Source organism: Heterocephalus glaber, unplaced genomic scaffold (assembly GCF_053883595.1).
Source record: "Heterocephalus glaber isolate CG9 unplaced genomic scaffold, H.glaber_assembly_v1.0 deba00001457, whole genome shotgun sequence".
Classification (NCBI taxonomy): Eukaryota; Metazoa; Chordata; class Mammalia; order Rodentia; family Bathyergidae; genus Heterocephalus; species Heterocephalus glaber.
This window is the reverse complement of record NW_028258305.1, coordinates 24,510,511-24,528,618: the sequence shown is the minus strand read 5'-3', so window position 1 is coordinate 24,528,618 and position 18,108 is coordinate 24,510,511. Positions and strand designations below refer to the sequence as shown.

The window sequence follows — 18,108 nt, the reverse complement described above, 5'->3', positions numbered from 1 at the left end:
AAATAGCAAGTGCTAAATGTTGATGGTTAACAGGTGTTAATGAAGTTTAGCAGAGGAAAGTATTTCCAGAAGACCTGAATCTGGCCTTTCAGAATGATATGATTTTGCAAAACTGGAAGGTGAAGGAGGACATGATTTAAAAAAATTATTAGATGTCCTAATTATGGTAAACAAAAGAAGTTCTGTTCTTGATTTTGGGTTACAGTAGAATTAGAATCAATTGCTACGAAAGTTTAGTACAATAAATGTTTTTTGTTTACTTTTGTAAGTCACTGGCTATTTGAAAAAATTAAACTGTATTCTGTCAGATTATTTCCTACTGTGCTGCCTACTGTGCTGTGGATTTTGTTTATAAATGTGAATATATAATTAGTTTGATGAGTGTAAACTGAGGGCAACCTTGAGGTATGCGTGTGATTGACAAGAACAAATCAGCCAGTCTTGAAGTTGGATTTTTTAAAAAATAAAACCGTTCTTAAGATTAATGTTCTTGTTCTTTGTCAGAGTTTATCAACACAATAAATTGTTAAGCATGTGTGCTATATTTAATGTTTTTAGAAATAGTAGAAAATTTTATTCTTTAAATCTTATTGGATGTTTATGTTGTTTGGCTTATATATAGTTGAGGATTTGGGGGTGGTATATGAGGCTTGCTGTACAGTCCAACTCAAGAACTTCCTGCCACAGCCTTTCAAGTGCTGGGTTTCTGGAATCACAGGTGTGCATTACCACATCTGGTGAGATTAGCTTTTTTTCTTCTCCAGCAGCATGAATCCCGTTCTTCCTTGAGTAGTAGAAGACAGATTGCTGTACCACTGGAGAAGCACTTGTTTTCCTGCATTAGTCAAAGTTAATACTTGGATGTATGATAAAAAATCAAGATATTTTTGAAATGTAAATAAGATTGTGGAAGATTTGCTGTAAGATTGATGAAAGTTAGGTGTTTATAACATGGCTGCCATTATTTGCTAAGTTGTGCTTCAGTAGGAGTCTTTTTTTTTTTTTTTTTTGGGTACCAGGGATCGAACTCAGGTCCTTGGCAGTTGCAAGGCAGGTGGTGGAACCACTGAGCTAAATCCCAGGCCCTAAGGAGTCTATTTTTTATGTGTATAAAAAGCAGAGATACTCTAGACAGATAGATACGTACTCCTAGGAGCCAGAGACTTCAGTTAAAAACAAAGGGAAAAAAAAAAATCATAGTCTTGTAGGTGAAAATCATCCACTGCATCTACTGCAGCAAAGAAATTTAAACTGGGATCTTTTAAACTGGCTGTTAGGGTATCATCAGTGTGCTTAATTTCACAAAAACAAGAAAAGGCAGTGAGTTATTTGCAGTGCTTATAAAATAAGATGGACCGTGACTGAGAAAGTACATTTTACCACACAGAGATGTGCTCATTATCGCATAATAAAGTTCTTTGCTTTTGAAGAGCTGTGGAACTTAAAATAGAGTTACTAATTCTTCAGCAGTAGGCAGGCATTTCTGGATATCAGAAAACAGACAACACAATATTTTCTCTATACCTTTACATTTAAAGATAACAGTTACTTGTTAAAAAAATTGTTTTAAATGAAATAATGTTAGAGAACATTTGGGAAATACATGTTTGGTAATAGCTTAATTTTTTGGTGATTTTTGTTGGTAGAGGAGACCATCTATCAAATTTTTGTATATTTTAAGTATGCGGCAGTTTAAGTATATAAGAAAGCTCACACATGTCCAACAAAATTGCTCAAAACATTTACAGTAAGAAGAAAAAAACAGGAAATAACTCAAATGTTAACTGATAGTGGGGTGGATAAACAAATTGTGGTGCAGGCATATAATGCAATACAGTGAGAAATCTCAGAAGTGTAACACTGAGCAAGAAAAGAAAGTAGTAGAGTAACATACACTCTACATCAGTGTAAAGTGCTAACCATATAAAACTAAACAACTACATATGAATATGGCTAAACTGCAAGGGATAATAATCATAAGACTCAAGAGAGTGCCTACCTTAGATGTGAGGAGACCAAGAGGCTAAAATAAGTTTTAGTGGTCTTGATAAACTGCCGTCAGTGCATAGTTGTTCATTTTATTACTCTATAGCTAAATGACACATCATATAAATTGGTTATACAGTGAATTTTACAAAATTTTAAAAATTAAATTATTATGAGATAATCTCCACTTTAAAATGAGATCGTTTTGGAACTTACTGAAGAGTTACCAGTTTGTAAAAGACTGCAGTCCCTGATTACAACCAAAAGGTGTGCTTAGTGACCTAACCTCAGTCAGTTAGATGCTCATTCCCTGGACCCAGGACATTGTATCTTTCTTTTCTTTTTTTGAGACAGAGTCTTGCTGAGTAAGTTTAGGCTGGCCTTAACCTCAACATGTAACCCAGGTTGGCCTCAAACTTGCAGTGATCCTCCTGCCTCAGCCTCTGAATGCTGGGATTACAAGTGTGCCCTCACCACACCCAACTTATTCCTAGGACATTGTATCTTAGGCAGGCAACTTTCAGAGAAAATACAGGGTGTAGGAGTCACTGTCACAAAGAGTAGTAGCATACAAGCAAGGTTGTTTTGGTGTTACTTTTACAGTATTTGGCAGCTTAATCTTGGGGCTGTTTTGGTTTTTGATGGCTTTCCCAGCTGGTCATCCAGACTCCCTTTGGGTTAAGATCCATGTTGAAGACCTTTCTCTTTTCCTTTCTTTCCTTATTCCCCAATTAAAAACAAATTTGACAACAGGCATTTCTAAACTGTTCTTCAAAACTTGTAAATGAGTTTTTGTAGATTTGAACCTATTTGTTAAAATATGAAACAGTACCTTAATTGCAAGAACATCAAAAAAGGGTGCATGCTACAATATGGTATGTGGGATTAAAAAGTGGTTTAATAACAGCAGTTCAGTTTCATTTGTTTTTAGGTATGTTTATAAGTTGTCTTTTTTTCAGGTGAAATACCCACTAAAACACTTGAGTCTGGGCCGGGGATTTAGCTCAGTGGTTCTGTCTCCTGCCTCACAAGTGCGAGGTCCCGAGTTTGATCCCTGGTATCAAAAAAACAAAACCACACGAGTCTAAATTAGCAGAAAATTAAGCCAGTGTGTTCAAAAATAAGCATTGGGCTGGGGCTCTACCACTGAGCATTGTAGCTCAGTGGTAAAGCACTTGCCTAGCATGTGCAAGGGCCTGGATTTGATTCCCAACACCTCCAAAAAAAAAAAAAGAAAAATCGAACATGTTCTATAACATTAGTCTCAATACAAAATATAGTATTGTTTGAATGAAAATTTTTTGTTATTTTTGATCTTATATTTTTAAATTTCCAGTTTTACAAACATATATTTTAGTAATACAATGATGTATAACTCGGAAATTATGAATATAAAATTGATGAATAATTTATATATATTGAGTGGTTCATCAGCTTTTTATAAATGGGACTATATAAGTTTATTGTAAAGTTGGTTAATAGGTGTAGCTGGACAAGCTACCTCACAAAGAAGCCCAGGCCCAAATGGAAGTGATTTGATCTGGACCAATGTTGCTTAAAATGGGATTAAGCCGCCAGCAAGGCTTTATGAAGGGTCCCATCCAAGGTCTATTTTAAAAAATCTTTGGGTATGAGGATAGGACTTTGGAATCTGTAGTTTGAGCAGATAACAACAATAATTTTATGGTGTTACAGTGTTTCAAGTACTATTCTAAGCACTTTACATTAACTCATTCTTCTTTTAACCTTATTGTGACCTGTAGGTACGGCGACTAAGAAATTTGCCCAAGGTCCCACAGCTCTAGAGTGTAAGGCTAGAAATGTATGTAGACAGCATAAACCCCTCCCCCCCGGGGGGGGGCTTTCTTATACTCAGTTTTGAGAACCATTCTTCTAGTGTAAGTCATTCGAAATTGGCAAAGCTTTATTCTGTATTAATAATAAATCAGAATGGGGGACCTGTGGGGAAGGTACAGTGGGAGAAGTAACCCTGACAAATCTAAAGATTTTAAATCTGTCCACCAACACTGGGTAGCTACTCCAATGGATTATAAAACTTAGTGTAGAGTATGTTCTTTAGTACTAAATCCAAGCAATGTTTCTTCTTAACAGAATCTAAATATTGTGGGTATATTGTTTTCAAATTGGTATAGAGTATGAAACCTTGATAAAACCAGATGTTTGAGAATGACGTTGAAAGAATAGTTTATGTAGAGAAACATTAGTGGATGTTAATTGTCTCCCTGCCTATATTTATGGGTGTTAATTCAACTGCTTTGCTAGTTGCAAAGCCATATCATCAGATTAAAAGTGTATTTGTAAACTGTATGGGACTAAAAATTAGGAATAAAACCATTTTCTTACCAAAAAAACCCCCAAATGTTTGAGGCCAGACAGGGCAGCATGCACTTGTTGTTCCAGATATTCTGGAGACTGATTCAGGAGGATCATTTGAGCCCAGGAGTTCAAGGCCAGCCTAGGCAACGTAATGAGACCCTTTCTTCTTGGAAAAAAACAACAGAAACAGATGTTCGTAAAATAAACATTTTTGTTTCAATGGAATTTTAGAGTTATCTTTAGGGTCACTAGGGGGCAAGTCTTGATTTCGATACTGTTTTTGAAGGTCTTTCTAAAATATATTAGCAGCTTTTCTACCTTAGTTTATTGAACAGACTGCTTCATCATTCCAAATATTACAAAGTCCAGCCTTACACTATGTAGATATATATTCAACCCTAGAATTTAAATTAAAATAAAAAAAATTGTTAGACAAATTTCTTGGTTGTCCTTTCTCCCAGAACAGTGGTTCTCAATCTGACTGCATATTCAAATCATCACAGTGACTTTTAGAAAATACTGATATCCCTAGAAGTAGCAATTCTGTTGGTCTGATTTTAACATGATAAATTTGAAAAACCACTATTGTAGAAGCATGTGAGGCAGGAAGGGGGGTATCCAGTAAATTGGGATAATATTGAAAAATAAACTTGAGATAGGAGTTCTCTGAGATTAGATGAATCTAAACATTTAACACCTACAATTTTTTTCTTTCAGATTCATTACTAAACATGGGTGCATTTTTGGATAAACCCAAAACTGAAAAACATAATGCTCATGGTGCTGGGAATGGTTTACGATACGGTCTGAGCAGCATGCAAGGATGGAGAGTGGAAATGGAAGATGCACACACAGCAGTTGTGGGTATTCCTCACGGCTTGGAAGACTGGTCATTTTTTGCAGTTTATGATGGTCATGCTGGATCCCGAGTGGCAAATTACTGCTCAACACATTTGTTGGAACACATCACTACTAATGAAGACTTTAGGGCAGCTGGCAAATCAGGATCTGCTCTTGAGCCTTCAGTGGAAAATGTTAAGAATGGTATCAGAACTGGCTTTTTGAAAATTGATGAATATATGCGTAACTTTTCCGACCTCAGAAATGGGATGGACAGGAGCGGATCAACTGCAGTAGGAGTTATGATTTCACCTACACATATCTACTTTATCAACTGTGGTGATTCACGGGCTGTTCTGTATAGGAACGGGCAAGTCTGCTTTTCTACCCAGGATCACAAACCTTGTAATCCACGGGAAAAGGAGCGAATCCAAAATGCAGGAGGCAGTGTAATGATACAGCGTGTTAATGGTTCATTAGCAGTGTCTCGTGCTCTGGGGGACTATGATTACAAGTGCGTTGATGGCAAGGGCCCAACAGAACAACTTGTTTCTCCAGAGCCTGAGGTTTATGAAATTTTAAGAGCAGAAGAGGATGAATTTGTCATCTTGGCTTGTGATGGGATCTGGGATGTTATGAGTAATGAGGAGCTTTGTGAATTTGTTAAATCTAGGCTTGAGGTATCTGATGACCTGGAAAATGTGTGCAATTGGGTAGTGGACACTTGTTTACATAAGGTATGTGGTTTTTTTTAGTAATTAAAATACAGTATTACTTTTGAAAAGACAAAGTAAGTAAATTTAAGCAAACTTAAATTTTTAAAACTTTTAATATTTTTATTAGGGTAGACCTATATATTTGAAAATACTTCACCAAAAATGAATCTTACTATTTTTTTGTCACTGCCATATAATCCCAGTTTTCTAATTTGAAAATAAGTTTAATATATTTGGTGCATTAGTTGTCATTTAAGTACTTGGGCTTGTGGCAGTGGCAGAGATATTTGTATAGAATGTGACTTTTGAGTCACATTCTTAACATTGGTAATAGCCATTTTACACCTTATTTTGAAGCCAGCTGATAATATATGTATATAGTAAAATTCTGTACTACATATACTAAAAGGTCAAGAGCCACATAAAATATAAGATGATATACTAGAAGCCACACCTAAGTAAAATTTAGTTCCAGTCTTCGTAGCAGCTAAGACAATGAAATGAGTTGTCTATTTTTCATTGTCTAGTAAAAGAAACCTTTCCTATCAATGAAATCTGAAAGGAATTTACATGTAACTCTATGTAAATAATGTCTGACTTAGGCATGGTGCCAAATGCCTGAATCCCAGCACTTGAGAGGCTGAGGCAGGAGGATTGCTGTGAATTTGAGGCCAACCTCGACTATATAGCGAGAACCTGTCTCAAACAAAAAATAATGTCTGATTTGATGGATGGTGTCTTTTGTAGAATATATCAAAATTCTTTTCATATACATGTTTTTATTATCATATTAAAAACTGAAGGCTTATATAAAACGTAATGTGGAGAATTCCTATGGAACATGAGTTTACCTAGACTTGTAATTTTCTGTCAATCTTGATACAGTAATATCAAAGAAGCTAGAGTAATGTAATTAGGAGTTTCTTTGAATGTCTTTAAAATACTCAGTTGTTTCAGGCAGATTTTTGACAGCATCTTTGTAGGAGTCAATTAAAACTTGAGTTATCCGGCAAGTCCCGGGAGTGTGCAAGTGTCCTGAAACTGACTGAAAAGAGATCAGGGCAAAACTGACACACGAAACAGTTTTGACTTACTTATTCTGTCTAGATTGAAACCATTCTCTCACTCCCCTAAATAAGTTGTTACAGAAAGTGCAGGCATAGCTGGAAAATTTCTCAAGAATCTGAGGGTCTGGAAATACCCAGGTTTTGGAAATATCTATTTGTTTTCCATAGAAAGGAAAGAGAAATTTCAAAAAGAGAATTTAAGGTTCAGTATTACCAGAAAGGATTTTAATGACAGTCATTCTAACTCCTCTGATTTTTATTTTTAGCATACTGTGTCATTTTTATTTCTCTGGATGAGCTTGGTTCAGAAGTATTGATAGTAAGTGGCTCTCAAAATGTCTTTCTCCTTGGACTCGAAATTGAGTGAATCTGACCTGCACCTTTTTAAGATGAAAGGGGTATAAGTTTTTTGCCTGGCAAGTAAATAAAAACAGAATTTCCCCCAATTATAAATGAATGAATGAATGAATGAATGAATGAATGAAAAAAAGATCAGATAATGCAGAAAACTCACAACCTCACAATTTTGCTACCCACTTAAGTCACCTACTTTGATTGTTGTGGTGTATCTTTCCAGGGTTTTTTGCTTTTTGTCTTCCTGTATGTATATTTTTATAATGATGAGGCTTATTATATTTGCTGTTCTACAGCCTCTTTTATCCAACAACATATTGCAGAGATCTCCATGTCAATAAGTATTGAACTGCAAAGTTTTTCATGGCTGCATAGCATATTATTGAATGAATATCATGTGGCTCTGAAGGAATAGCCAGAAATCTATTGGGTCCCAAATGTGAACGAAGGATTTGAGTCTTCATGCTTATTTTCTCTACCCTTCTACCTGAAATTTAAATGATGCTGGTGGTATATCTTCAGTTGATAGCTTTTATCATTCTTAAGTAATTGAATATTCATGTTGATGGTGTAAAAAGATTGTAGACAGAGTCCTGGAATCTCAGAAAAACAGAAGTAATAGTAACAGAGTCAGAGTTCAGGCTGGTGAGCCATTCAGTTCTAATGGAAGCTGGCCATTCTAGTTCCTTTGAATGAAGTTGTATCAAGTTGATGTCAGTTTTGATACACTTAGCTTGTTTGGGTTGAAACATAACAGGCTTATGAATTTTTGTAACCACTGAAAGTTACTTATGAAATTAAACCTCTTGTCCATTTCTGTTGTTAATTTTGTCATTCAATTTTTTTGTATTGTAAATTAACTATTAGAGTATGATCACTTGAAATTTAGGGTGAAAGATTGGATGTGAATTTTAAAGTCCATGGAAAATACTTAGCAGTTGCTCAGTAGGTGTTAATCTGCTTTAGGAGGATGAGAGACAAGATCCAGTTAAGTAGATGTTTCCCTAAGAGATTCAGATAAAATCAGTATTTTCTAACGCTTCTGACACCTGTTGTGCCTTAATAGTTTATAAGCACTTTTGTATGTTAACTCATGACATCTTAGGTTATGGTAATAATGATAATAGTGTCAGTAAGTTTGTTTTCTATGAGCCATATAAATTGCTGTTCAAAGCAATGTATACATGTTTTAACTCATTTAATTTTCACAACCAGGAGGTAGTTAGTATTATTTTCTTAATGAGAATAATTTTTTAGGACTTCTGATAAGTGTTGGATAACTCTAGTCTGGTATTAATCCTATTTAAATTAGATACTTAACTCTAGAGAAGCGTATCTAAGAAAGCAACCTTCCCATTTTATGACAGTGGTGGCATTCATGGTGTTCACTGCCAACTAATTTCAGGTTGCATAAAATATGTAAATACTAATTGCATAACCTTTCATAACTTACAAATCATTCATATTTTGCTAATCTTTAAAGTAATCTGAGGTGAAGAGATAAAATTTTTCATTTGTAAGGAAGTAGAGATTGCTTAACATTGAAAGAGTTGTAAGTCATGCATTTGGTAAATGTTGAAGTTGCAATCAGAGTTTTCTGAAACAAGTTTAGTATTAGTATTGTTTCCTAGACTGGTCTAATAAAGAAGTGAATGTGTGTGCGTGTGTGTGTGTGCGTGTGTGCGTGTGCGTGTGTGCATGCTTTCATGCTTGTTTTTGTTTTTCTGTCTGAGATATTGTTCCCCAAGGGAAACATTAAAAATGTTCCTTTTCAGGTTAACTCACTTTCTGATCCCCCTTCTGTCTGTCTTAGAAGCTTTCTTTCTCTCAATAAATTTTCCTACTCTTAAAAAAAAAATTTTTTTTTCCTAGCTAAGTGTGGTGATGTGTGTCTATCCTAGCTATTTGGGAGATGAAGGCAGGAGAATTACAAATTTGAGGCCAGCCTGGGCAACCTAGGAAGACCCTGTCTCCAAAAAACAACAAAAAAACCTTCCCCTTTCTTTTTCAATCATTACATTAGTATATAATTTCATAATAAATACAAAGATTTTTGAAATAAAGTTGTTTATGTTCCTCCAGATCCTACTTTCCAGTCTCATTCCCCTTGGGTAACTACTGTTCACAATTTGTGTATGTTCTAAATGGTTCTGTGGTTATTGATGAAATATATAAGCATTAAAGAAGGGTTTTCTTTGTTTTGCCATTTTATAGAAGTGGCTCATGTTATGCATGTTACTTTGCAACTTGCTTTGTTTTTCTTATGACTCAAGGAAGTATATTATCCTTTAAAAAGAATATTTGATTTTCCTAATTCAGTTTATACACCACCTAGCAGAATCTTAGTAAAACTTGAGACAGGACCTAATCATTAGGTAAAGTTGAGGGAGATATTTTCCAAAGGCAGTATCATTCTAGATTATTCATATCATATTTAAAATGTGAATTCTGCAAAATAATTTAATTCCTTTTTTTTGAGACAAGGTCTCTGTAGTTTAGGCTGTCCTTGAACTCACTGTGTAGTCCAGACTGGCCTCAAACTCATGATAATCCTGCCTAAACCTCCCAAGCACTGGGATTATAGGCATGTGCCACCATGCCCAGGAATAATTTAGTTCTGAATTTAGTATTTTTTCCATTGAAGTTTGCAGAAAATACAATCATAAATAATGCAGAAGTAGACATAGATAGTATCAGAGTGGCATGTGGTTGGGTGTTTTGAAAAGAAGAGGAGGTGAAGATTGTGAAAGAATAGTGTATATAAAGGCAGTGAAGTTTAGTGTAGAGATTTCTGTACTTTCTTGGTCCTTATTGCCCTAATATCCGAGTAATTTTTTCATAGCACTGCTTTGTCCAAATCAGTACTTAACAGTTCCAAGGATTAAGTAGTTAGATCCAAATTCAATGAGTCCTTATGTCCTAGGCAAAAAAAAACCCCAAATTGTTATTTTGACAGTACAGGGGCTTGAACCCAGGGCCTTCACACTGAGCTATATCCCCAACCTTTTTTTTTTTTTTATGGGTCCTGTTTAGCTGCCCAGCCTGGGCTTGAATTTGGCATCTCCTTGCCTTAGCCTCCCAAAGTGTTGGGATTACAGGCCTGCACTGCCATGCCTGGCTAATAATGGACATATTTTAAAGAGACTTTAAAATTTCGTTCTTTGAAAACCCATACTGATTACTAATGAAATGTGTATTCCCGTTGGACACTGAACACCTTCTCAAACTCTGGAATCACTGAACACTGCCACCTTCATTTCATGTACTTCATTGATTTTTATGAAGACTTGTTTTTTAATCACAGCATTCTGTAAAACCACAGCAGTGTAAAACTAGGATATCACTGAGAAGAATATAGCATTATTTGCATGTTAAAACTGAACTTCAAAGTGGTTTATTCAGTGTCCAGATGTTGAGTATCTGAGTATTCCTCTCGTTGGAATACTGCTAATGAGCACACAGTGGCACCTTAGGCTCTTTGGTGCACTCTTACAGAACCGTGGGGTTAGTGTTAGAACATAGGATTTGGGGACAGCAGAGTGGGTTTAAGTTATACCACTGAGGATGAATTTGGACACTCTTCTTTTTTACGTATTTAAGGAAGAAAGGTAATTGTATCTTGCTCATATCTTGTTGAGAATAAAGCTGTTTGCAAGTGACTGAGCAGTATCTAGTTTACAAACCAGTAAATTGTAGGTCATGGTTATGAGACGGATACATTTATGTAAAGGAAAAGTAAGTCATAAGGTAATGATGGAAGCAGTAAATATCCTTGAAAGGAAATAGTCATAGGCTTCATCTTTTCATGGACAGGTGAAAATTTGGTTTGTTCTTTCAGCTTGCCTGTCATTTGAACTATAGTAAATAAGATCACTACAGTGAGGTTTAAAAATTGATTTAAAAAATGAATGTTGACAGTTAACTTCTCAGATATTTACAAACTTTGGCAGTGATAGAGAATTCTATTCTATTCACAATCTATTTCATACACTGTGTTAAGACTTGTTCCTGGACATTTCTTTATAACTATACAACATTTGCTTTAAGAATAATAGTATCAGGGGCCAGGGATTTAGCTCAGTAGTTCCAGCGCCTGCCATGCAAGCGCAAGGTCCTGAGTTCAATTCCCGATACCAAAAAAAAAAAAAAAAAAAGCATCAGATTTTTTTTTTCTGATTAAATTTAGATATCCTTATCTCTGACAGGAGCACTGTCTTGTGTGACTGCTATTAATAGTGCTTAATTTTTTTAGTGTTAACTGCTATGCTCTTGAATAAGTGAAAAGGTACTGAAATAATTGAGGGTGTTTTTTTGGGTACCAGGGATCGAACTTAGCTTGCCAGGCAGGGGCTGGAACCACTGAGCTAAATCCCCGGCCCTCGAGTTTTAAAATTATATAGCTAATTGCTTTAGTTGTCCAGTTGTGCAAGCTGGAGGTTTTTTCCTTCTTCTTTTTCGTTTTTTTTTACAGTTCTTGGGATCAAACCCAAACCCATGGAGAACCTTTTGCATGCTAAGCAAGTGTTCTGTCAGAGATACACTGGACTGGATTTTTTTTTTAAATGGGCATATTTCATTTCTGGACTTAATGAAAAATTTATGCTGATTATTCAAGGACGATTTGTCTCTAGAAACTGAAGAGGCATAAAGAGAAAGACCTGTTTTTATTTTTAAAAAATTTTTTTGGTACCGGGGATCGAATTCAGGTCCTTGCACTTGCCAGGCAGGTGGCAGAACCACTGAGCTAAATCCCCAGCCCCTGTTTTTATTTTTTAGTAAATGCTGTTTATGTAAAAACTACTGAAACTTGTACTTCAATGTAGAGGAAAAGGATCTTTACACAGAAATAGAAGCAGCATTGTTGAAATCACATTTACCTGAAGTGTAAATATAAATTATGTCTTTTATTATCTTTGGAGGGCCATAAACTTTTATTTTTTTTGTGGACTTTTTTTCCTGGGCTTGAACTCACTATAGCCCAGGCTGACCTTGAACTTGCAGTGATCCTCCTGCCTCAGCCTCCCAAGTGGTGGCATTACAGGCATGCCCCACCATGCTTGGCATTCTTGAAACAATCTTTCAGTTGATCTTCCAAAAGATAGGATTTATAATTTATAAAAATCAAATGGAACTTTGATGTGTAGCATATTAATTAGGAATTTAAGTTAAACAGTGCTCTTGCCATTATTACCACAATAGAAAATAGTTAGAAGAAACTTGATTTATAAAGATATTAGATGTTCACTCTATTCATGTGATTGCTTTAAAAAACATTATTAATGTTGTAATGATGTATTTTAAAATTTTTAGATGTAAAAATTTTTGCTTGATCTGAACTTACATATATATGTTTATTGATACAACCAAATAGTGTTTCTGATGTTCAGTCTTGAAAGTTTTGGTTGGTTTCATTAAGAAAAGAAATTACTTTGATCAATGTAGAAATCCTGATTTTCTAGATATTGAGAATGTGGTTATGAATCCTTGATGGGTCTTCATACCAAAGCAGAAGAGTCTGTGGGGGGAGGGGGGGAGGAGAGAGAGAGAGAGAGAGAGAGAGAGAACAGAAACTTTTTTTTAAGTCTTCTGAAGACCTGACATTCACTGCTTTCAAATTTTCCTTCCATTAAGTTAGAAGGTGGAGGCAGAGATTCTTAAAGGCTCACCTCGATTCTGGCCACAATAAGTGTAAAGGGTGAAGGGTATAGTCTTGACTTTCACTTGAGTTGGCAAACCCCAGCTATCAGCCAAAATACCTTACCACCTCCATTGGTTGAGCTTTTTAGAGTGGTGAACAGCAAAAATAGAAAAAAATCAATATTTCAACAACAGCTTTGTGTTCTAAGAAACTCAGTTAAAGTAATATACCTCTAGAAAAAGTAATGAAAGAAAATTTTAATTTATTACTCATATTCATGATACTGTCCTCTTTTTAAGATAATTTGTCTGTAAGGTTGTGATTGAAGACTACAGTAAAATTTATCCTTAAATTAGCTGTTTCTGCCTGCTCTCTAAAGACTCTGAAATTATTTGTGATTTTATACAACAATGTGGTATATTTTCTTGAAGTTCTTCATTTGCTGGGTGTGGTGGTGCACAAGTTTGAGGCCAGCCTGGGCAACTTATTTAGACTCTGTCTCAAGAACACCTATTGGTTCCATCTCCTATACCAAAAACAAAACAAAATGGTTGCCTGTGTAGTTGTGTCTGAGCCATCCAGTCACATCCCACTGTTTGATGCTGTACCCTCAGAACAGTTTTAGACTTAATTGATTTCTTCTTTTGCTTGCAGTTGTTCATTGAGCTTCTCAGATATCCTGCTCATCAATAATTTTCAGCTACATTAAGTTCAGTAGAGTTGTAGCAGCAGTGTTCTGAGGCCGATTAATTAGCTGGAAAATTCTGTAGTGCTTAATAGGTTGCATTTTGGGCTTACGCTTCTCTTGGGAATATATAATATTGAGTAAGAAACAGTTTTGAAGATTGAAGATATCTTTATTTTGTAGCCTGCGAAATAGGTAATAGGTGAGAACATGCAATTAAAATTCAAAAACAACTACAGTACTACCTATACATAGGCACAGTATTTCTTCAGGTTGAATTTTAAATAGTTCTTTGGGATAAAAATGAATATATTGAATGTATAAATTCTGTATGATTAAAGAAACTTAATTGCTGAATGTAACTGTTTAGAAGTTATATAGAAAGTTGGTAGACTATAGAAATGTATTTTTTCTTTTTCTTTCTTTAATATACAGGGAAGTCGAGATAACATGAGTATTGTATTAGTTTGCTTTTCAAATGCCCCCAAGGTCTCAGAAGAAGCAGTGAAAAAAGATTCAGAGTTGGATAAGCACTTGGAATCACGAGTTGAAGGTAAGAAAGATAATTTGCTTTGTTTTGTTTTAATTTAGAAAGGAAAAGTGTTCCTTATTTATCAGATGATTCTTTTACAATTTCCTTAGGAAAAACTGTTATTTCAGAAGAAAGCCTTAAAAACAAACATTTATCCACCTAGGTTTACTATCTTGGACTAATGTATACAGGTTTGAGGAGAGGAGATTGATCTTCTCTAGCTTTATAACTATCTGGCTGTATATCCTAAAGGGTATGTTTTAAACATTTTTCATCTAGTTTCTTCAGCTCTAAATGAGCTCTGCATATAGGCCTCAGTGAGTCCTGCTTTTTAGGGTGATGAGAAGATGGAAACGTGGGAATACTTTGAGGACCGTGTTAGAGGCACTCATTCCTTATGTTTTGTTTTTGTTTTTGGTACCGGGGCTCTGGGATCGAACTCAGGACCTTGAGCTTTCGAGGCAGGTGAGGCAGGCAGTGGAACCACTGAGCTAAATCCCCACCCCTACTCATTCCTTTTGATAAAATAATTAAGAGGAATTGCTTATCAGTATTGTTACTAATTTACATTTCCTGATAAACTTTAGTATATTAGGGTGGTGGGTTCTAGCTGTAGTTTATCACTAGGCAGGAGGAATGTTTTTGGTGTTAGTTCCTTATTCATAGAGAAGCTGAGCAGTATTTATTTTATAAAGAGCAGTGCTCGCTCTGACAGCACATAACTTTTTGGGAAGAGCTCTCCAGTTTGGTCAGCTATTTGTTAATTGACCTTACCTGACTTCTTTAATCTCTCATGACTCCACAGTTGTTTTTTTTTTGGTACTGGGGATCGAACTCGGGTCCTTGCACTTGCGCAGCAGGCGGTGAAACCACTGAGCTAAATCCCCGGCCCTCCAGTTTCTTTATTGGGCACTAGAAATAAGAAACACCATAGAGCTGGAGATGTAGCTTAGTAGTAGAGCACTTGCCTGGCATGTGTAAGGCCCTAGGTTCAATCCCCAGCACCACTAAACAAAGCACACTACAGAGGGTTGTTTTAATAAATTATTAAAAGAACTTGTGCTTGACACTTGGTAAGATAATGAGCCAGGTGTTATTCAAGGGGGCCATAATGAAAGATATAGGGACCAATGCATGGGAGTCTTGCAGTGGCAGAGAGAGATGGAACTCAATAAGGACACATGGCGATCCCCACATGGGAATTTGTAACCAAGAAGTGGGATAATAGTCAGTGGATGGAACATTTACTGGGTGGAAACATCAAGAATAGGGGGTTTGTGGCTAAACTGACTCAATAGGATTATTGCTCAAAGTGGGCTGGAGAGATAAAATAATGATGCTGTTGAGATACCAAAGGAGGATGCTTGTCTCCAAACTGACTTATGCTCGCTCGAACTGTATTCTTCAAGGAGAAAGAGAGAAGAAGCCCAAGGTTGGCCTCTCAGGACTCAAGAGCCTGACTAAAGTGTTGATCAAAGAGAGTTTTGTCAAAAGAAATAGGATATTTAAGAACCCAGCACACATATCCCAGGCAAACTGTAGCTTTTTTTGAGTCTTGACTTCTATAACAGCTAAATTTTAATTTCTCAAAGCTCTTTTCAATTCAGTTCAATGTGGATTATTATCACTTAATGTTACTTTTTTCTTATGTAGCTTATAACTTTACAAAGTATATGTTATATGGCAGAAATGACAGATACGCAACACATTGATTGTAATCACGCAATCCAAAGACTTTAAAATCCTTGGCAAGGCAGCCATTATAAATCAATTTGAGTTGGTACTTAAGAGTAACTTAATTATTTATTTTTTTTTTGTTACTGGGAATCGAACTTGGGTCCTTGGATGAGTAACTTATTTTTTATAAAAGGCATTGTTGGGCCAGGGATTTAGCTCAGTGGTTTCGTTGCCTGCTGCGTAAGCACAAGGACCTGAGTTCGATCCGTGGTACCAAAAAAAAAAAAAAAAGACATTGTTGTTCAAGAGCAATTTGTGCTAGAATTTTAAATCATTAAATTTTTGAGCTAAAAGCTAGTGTATTGGGTAAGGCTGTTAGATGTATTTTGGTGTACTGGGGATCAAACCCAGGACCTTGCACATGCTAGGCAAATGCTTTACCCCTGAGTTACATCCCCAGCCCTTTGTTTTTGATGGGTGCAAATGGCTCGGAGAAAATATAGCATTATAATAAACAAGGAATAGTATTTAAGGTAATTAATTAGATGTGTAGTGAGTGCTTTCTACTTAAATTCATTCATTCATTCATTCATTCATTCATTCTTTCTTTCTTTCTTGAGCACATGTATCATCAAGGTTATAACAAAAAGCAAGACAGGTCTCCTGGAGTTTATATTTTAGAAGAAACCAATACTTAAAAAATTTAAAAAGGGAAAACCCAATTAAACAACACGTTGGTTAGGAAAGTTTCTGTCAGAAAAGACATTTGAACAAAGATCTATTTATGGAGAGCAGGTATCTGGGAAAGAGCATTCTAGGCAAAAAGCAGCAAAGGCTGAGGAGGGAATATGGTGCGCCAGTGGGAAAGTAGAAGAGGATTAAGAGAGGTGGCTGGGAAGCATATCATGTAGGGTTCTGCAGACCAAACCTGAGGACTTTGGACTTTGTTCAAGTCATGATGGGAATTCATTGGAAGATTTTGAGCATAAGACTAACTTGATCTGACTGGTTTTTAAAGGATCAGTCTTGCTGTTTGGAGAGGGCTCAGGAAAGCCATGATACATACCACTTGGAATCCAGGCATTAATGGAGTTGGCAGATGATGACAGATTGGACTGGAGTGGCACTAGTGAAGTGGCACTACTGGTTGGTTATGTACTAGATGGCAGTGGTACTCAGGGAGATTCTGTCTCCACGTGATACGTGACACTATAGACCTTTTTGGTGTCCCAACTCGAGTGCCACTGGTACCTAGTGAGTAGAGACCATGGATCCTGGGTCTTATCCTACAGTACACAGGCCAGCCTCCACAACAACAAAATTGTCTAATTCAAAATGTCAGTAATGCTAAGATTTAGAAACCCTGTACAATTGATACAAGTCTAAGGTAGAATAATTACAGTTCTGCTTTCCTGAAGCTTACAGTCTGTGATACCATAAATATCATACGTATGGGAATAAAGAACAGGGTACCTATGCTAGGCTTGGGCAGAAAAGAATTTGAGAAAGTAACACATGCAGTGGAAACTGAAGGGTGAGCAGGATTTAACCATCCAAAGGGATTCATTGGGTTGCATGAGAAGAATTTCAGGCCCAGGAAAGAGAAGCCTGCTTTGATGAGAGCCTTTGAAGATGAGGCAGGGCAGCGTTGAAGGGGCCAGTGAAGATCCTTGTGAGGCATAGAGAGTAAAAGGTTTGGGGTTATCATCTTGAAGGCTGCTTAGGACACTGCTTTTTGTGGTCTTAAAAAAGTTGCCATCGCGTAACTTTTGAGAAGTTTTTTTCATTGTCCAAATGATCATTCTTTAAAAATTTTGTTTTCCATAAATTATGAAGTAGAAATGTATACATTTTTTAGTTTGTATCTACATATTACCAAAAGCTGTGATTTTTTTGTTGTTGTTGTTGTAGAATATAATTAGGCCTCAAAATCTATAAAAATACATCTCTTTTTCCTTATAGACTTTATCCAGCTATTGCTTTTGTTTTTCTGTATAGTATTAATAACTTTTTTATTTTTACTTACAAGTAGGTCAAAAGTATTTTTCTATGTAGCTGTTACTGTGGTCGTAGGGATAACTTTTACTGATTTTAAACTATTTCACTTAGTGGCAATATCAGAGTTTCCTTAACTGTCCCCTTATTCTGAGACATATAATTCTAGTTTTTACTTTTATGAATAACACTTGTTTATATGAATAAAACTTCTTATATTGCTTTTTGTTCCCAGTTAGTGGTAGTTTGTTTTTGTATTTTAAAATAGGTACTACCATACA

General features: G+C 35.9%; 1 protein-coding gene across 5 annotated transcripts in view; it reads left to right on the top strand.

Moving 5' to 3' along the window:
• The window catches only part of Ppm1b (protein phosphatase, Mg2+/Mn2+ dependent 1B), an 82,165-nt gene that overhangs the window by 39,179 nt on the left and 24,878 nt on the right, over nucleotides 1-18,108 (top strand). For 4 of the 5 annotated variants that reach the window (XM_021253810.2, XM_021253811.2, XM_087216083.1 and 1 more), the window contains exons 2-3: nucleotides 5,041-5,900; nucleotides 14,059-14,176. In XM_021253810.2, coding sequence (XP_021109469.1) covers nucleotides 5,055-5,900; nucleotides 14,059-14,176 — 964 coding nt within the window. In that variant the 5' untranslated portion in view covers nucleotides 5,041-5,054. The remainder of the gene's footprint in view (nucleotides 1-5,040; nucleotides 5,901-14,058; nucleotides 14,177-18,108) is intronic. The other variant, XM_013070209.3, reaches the window with a different exon arrangement.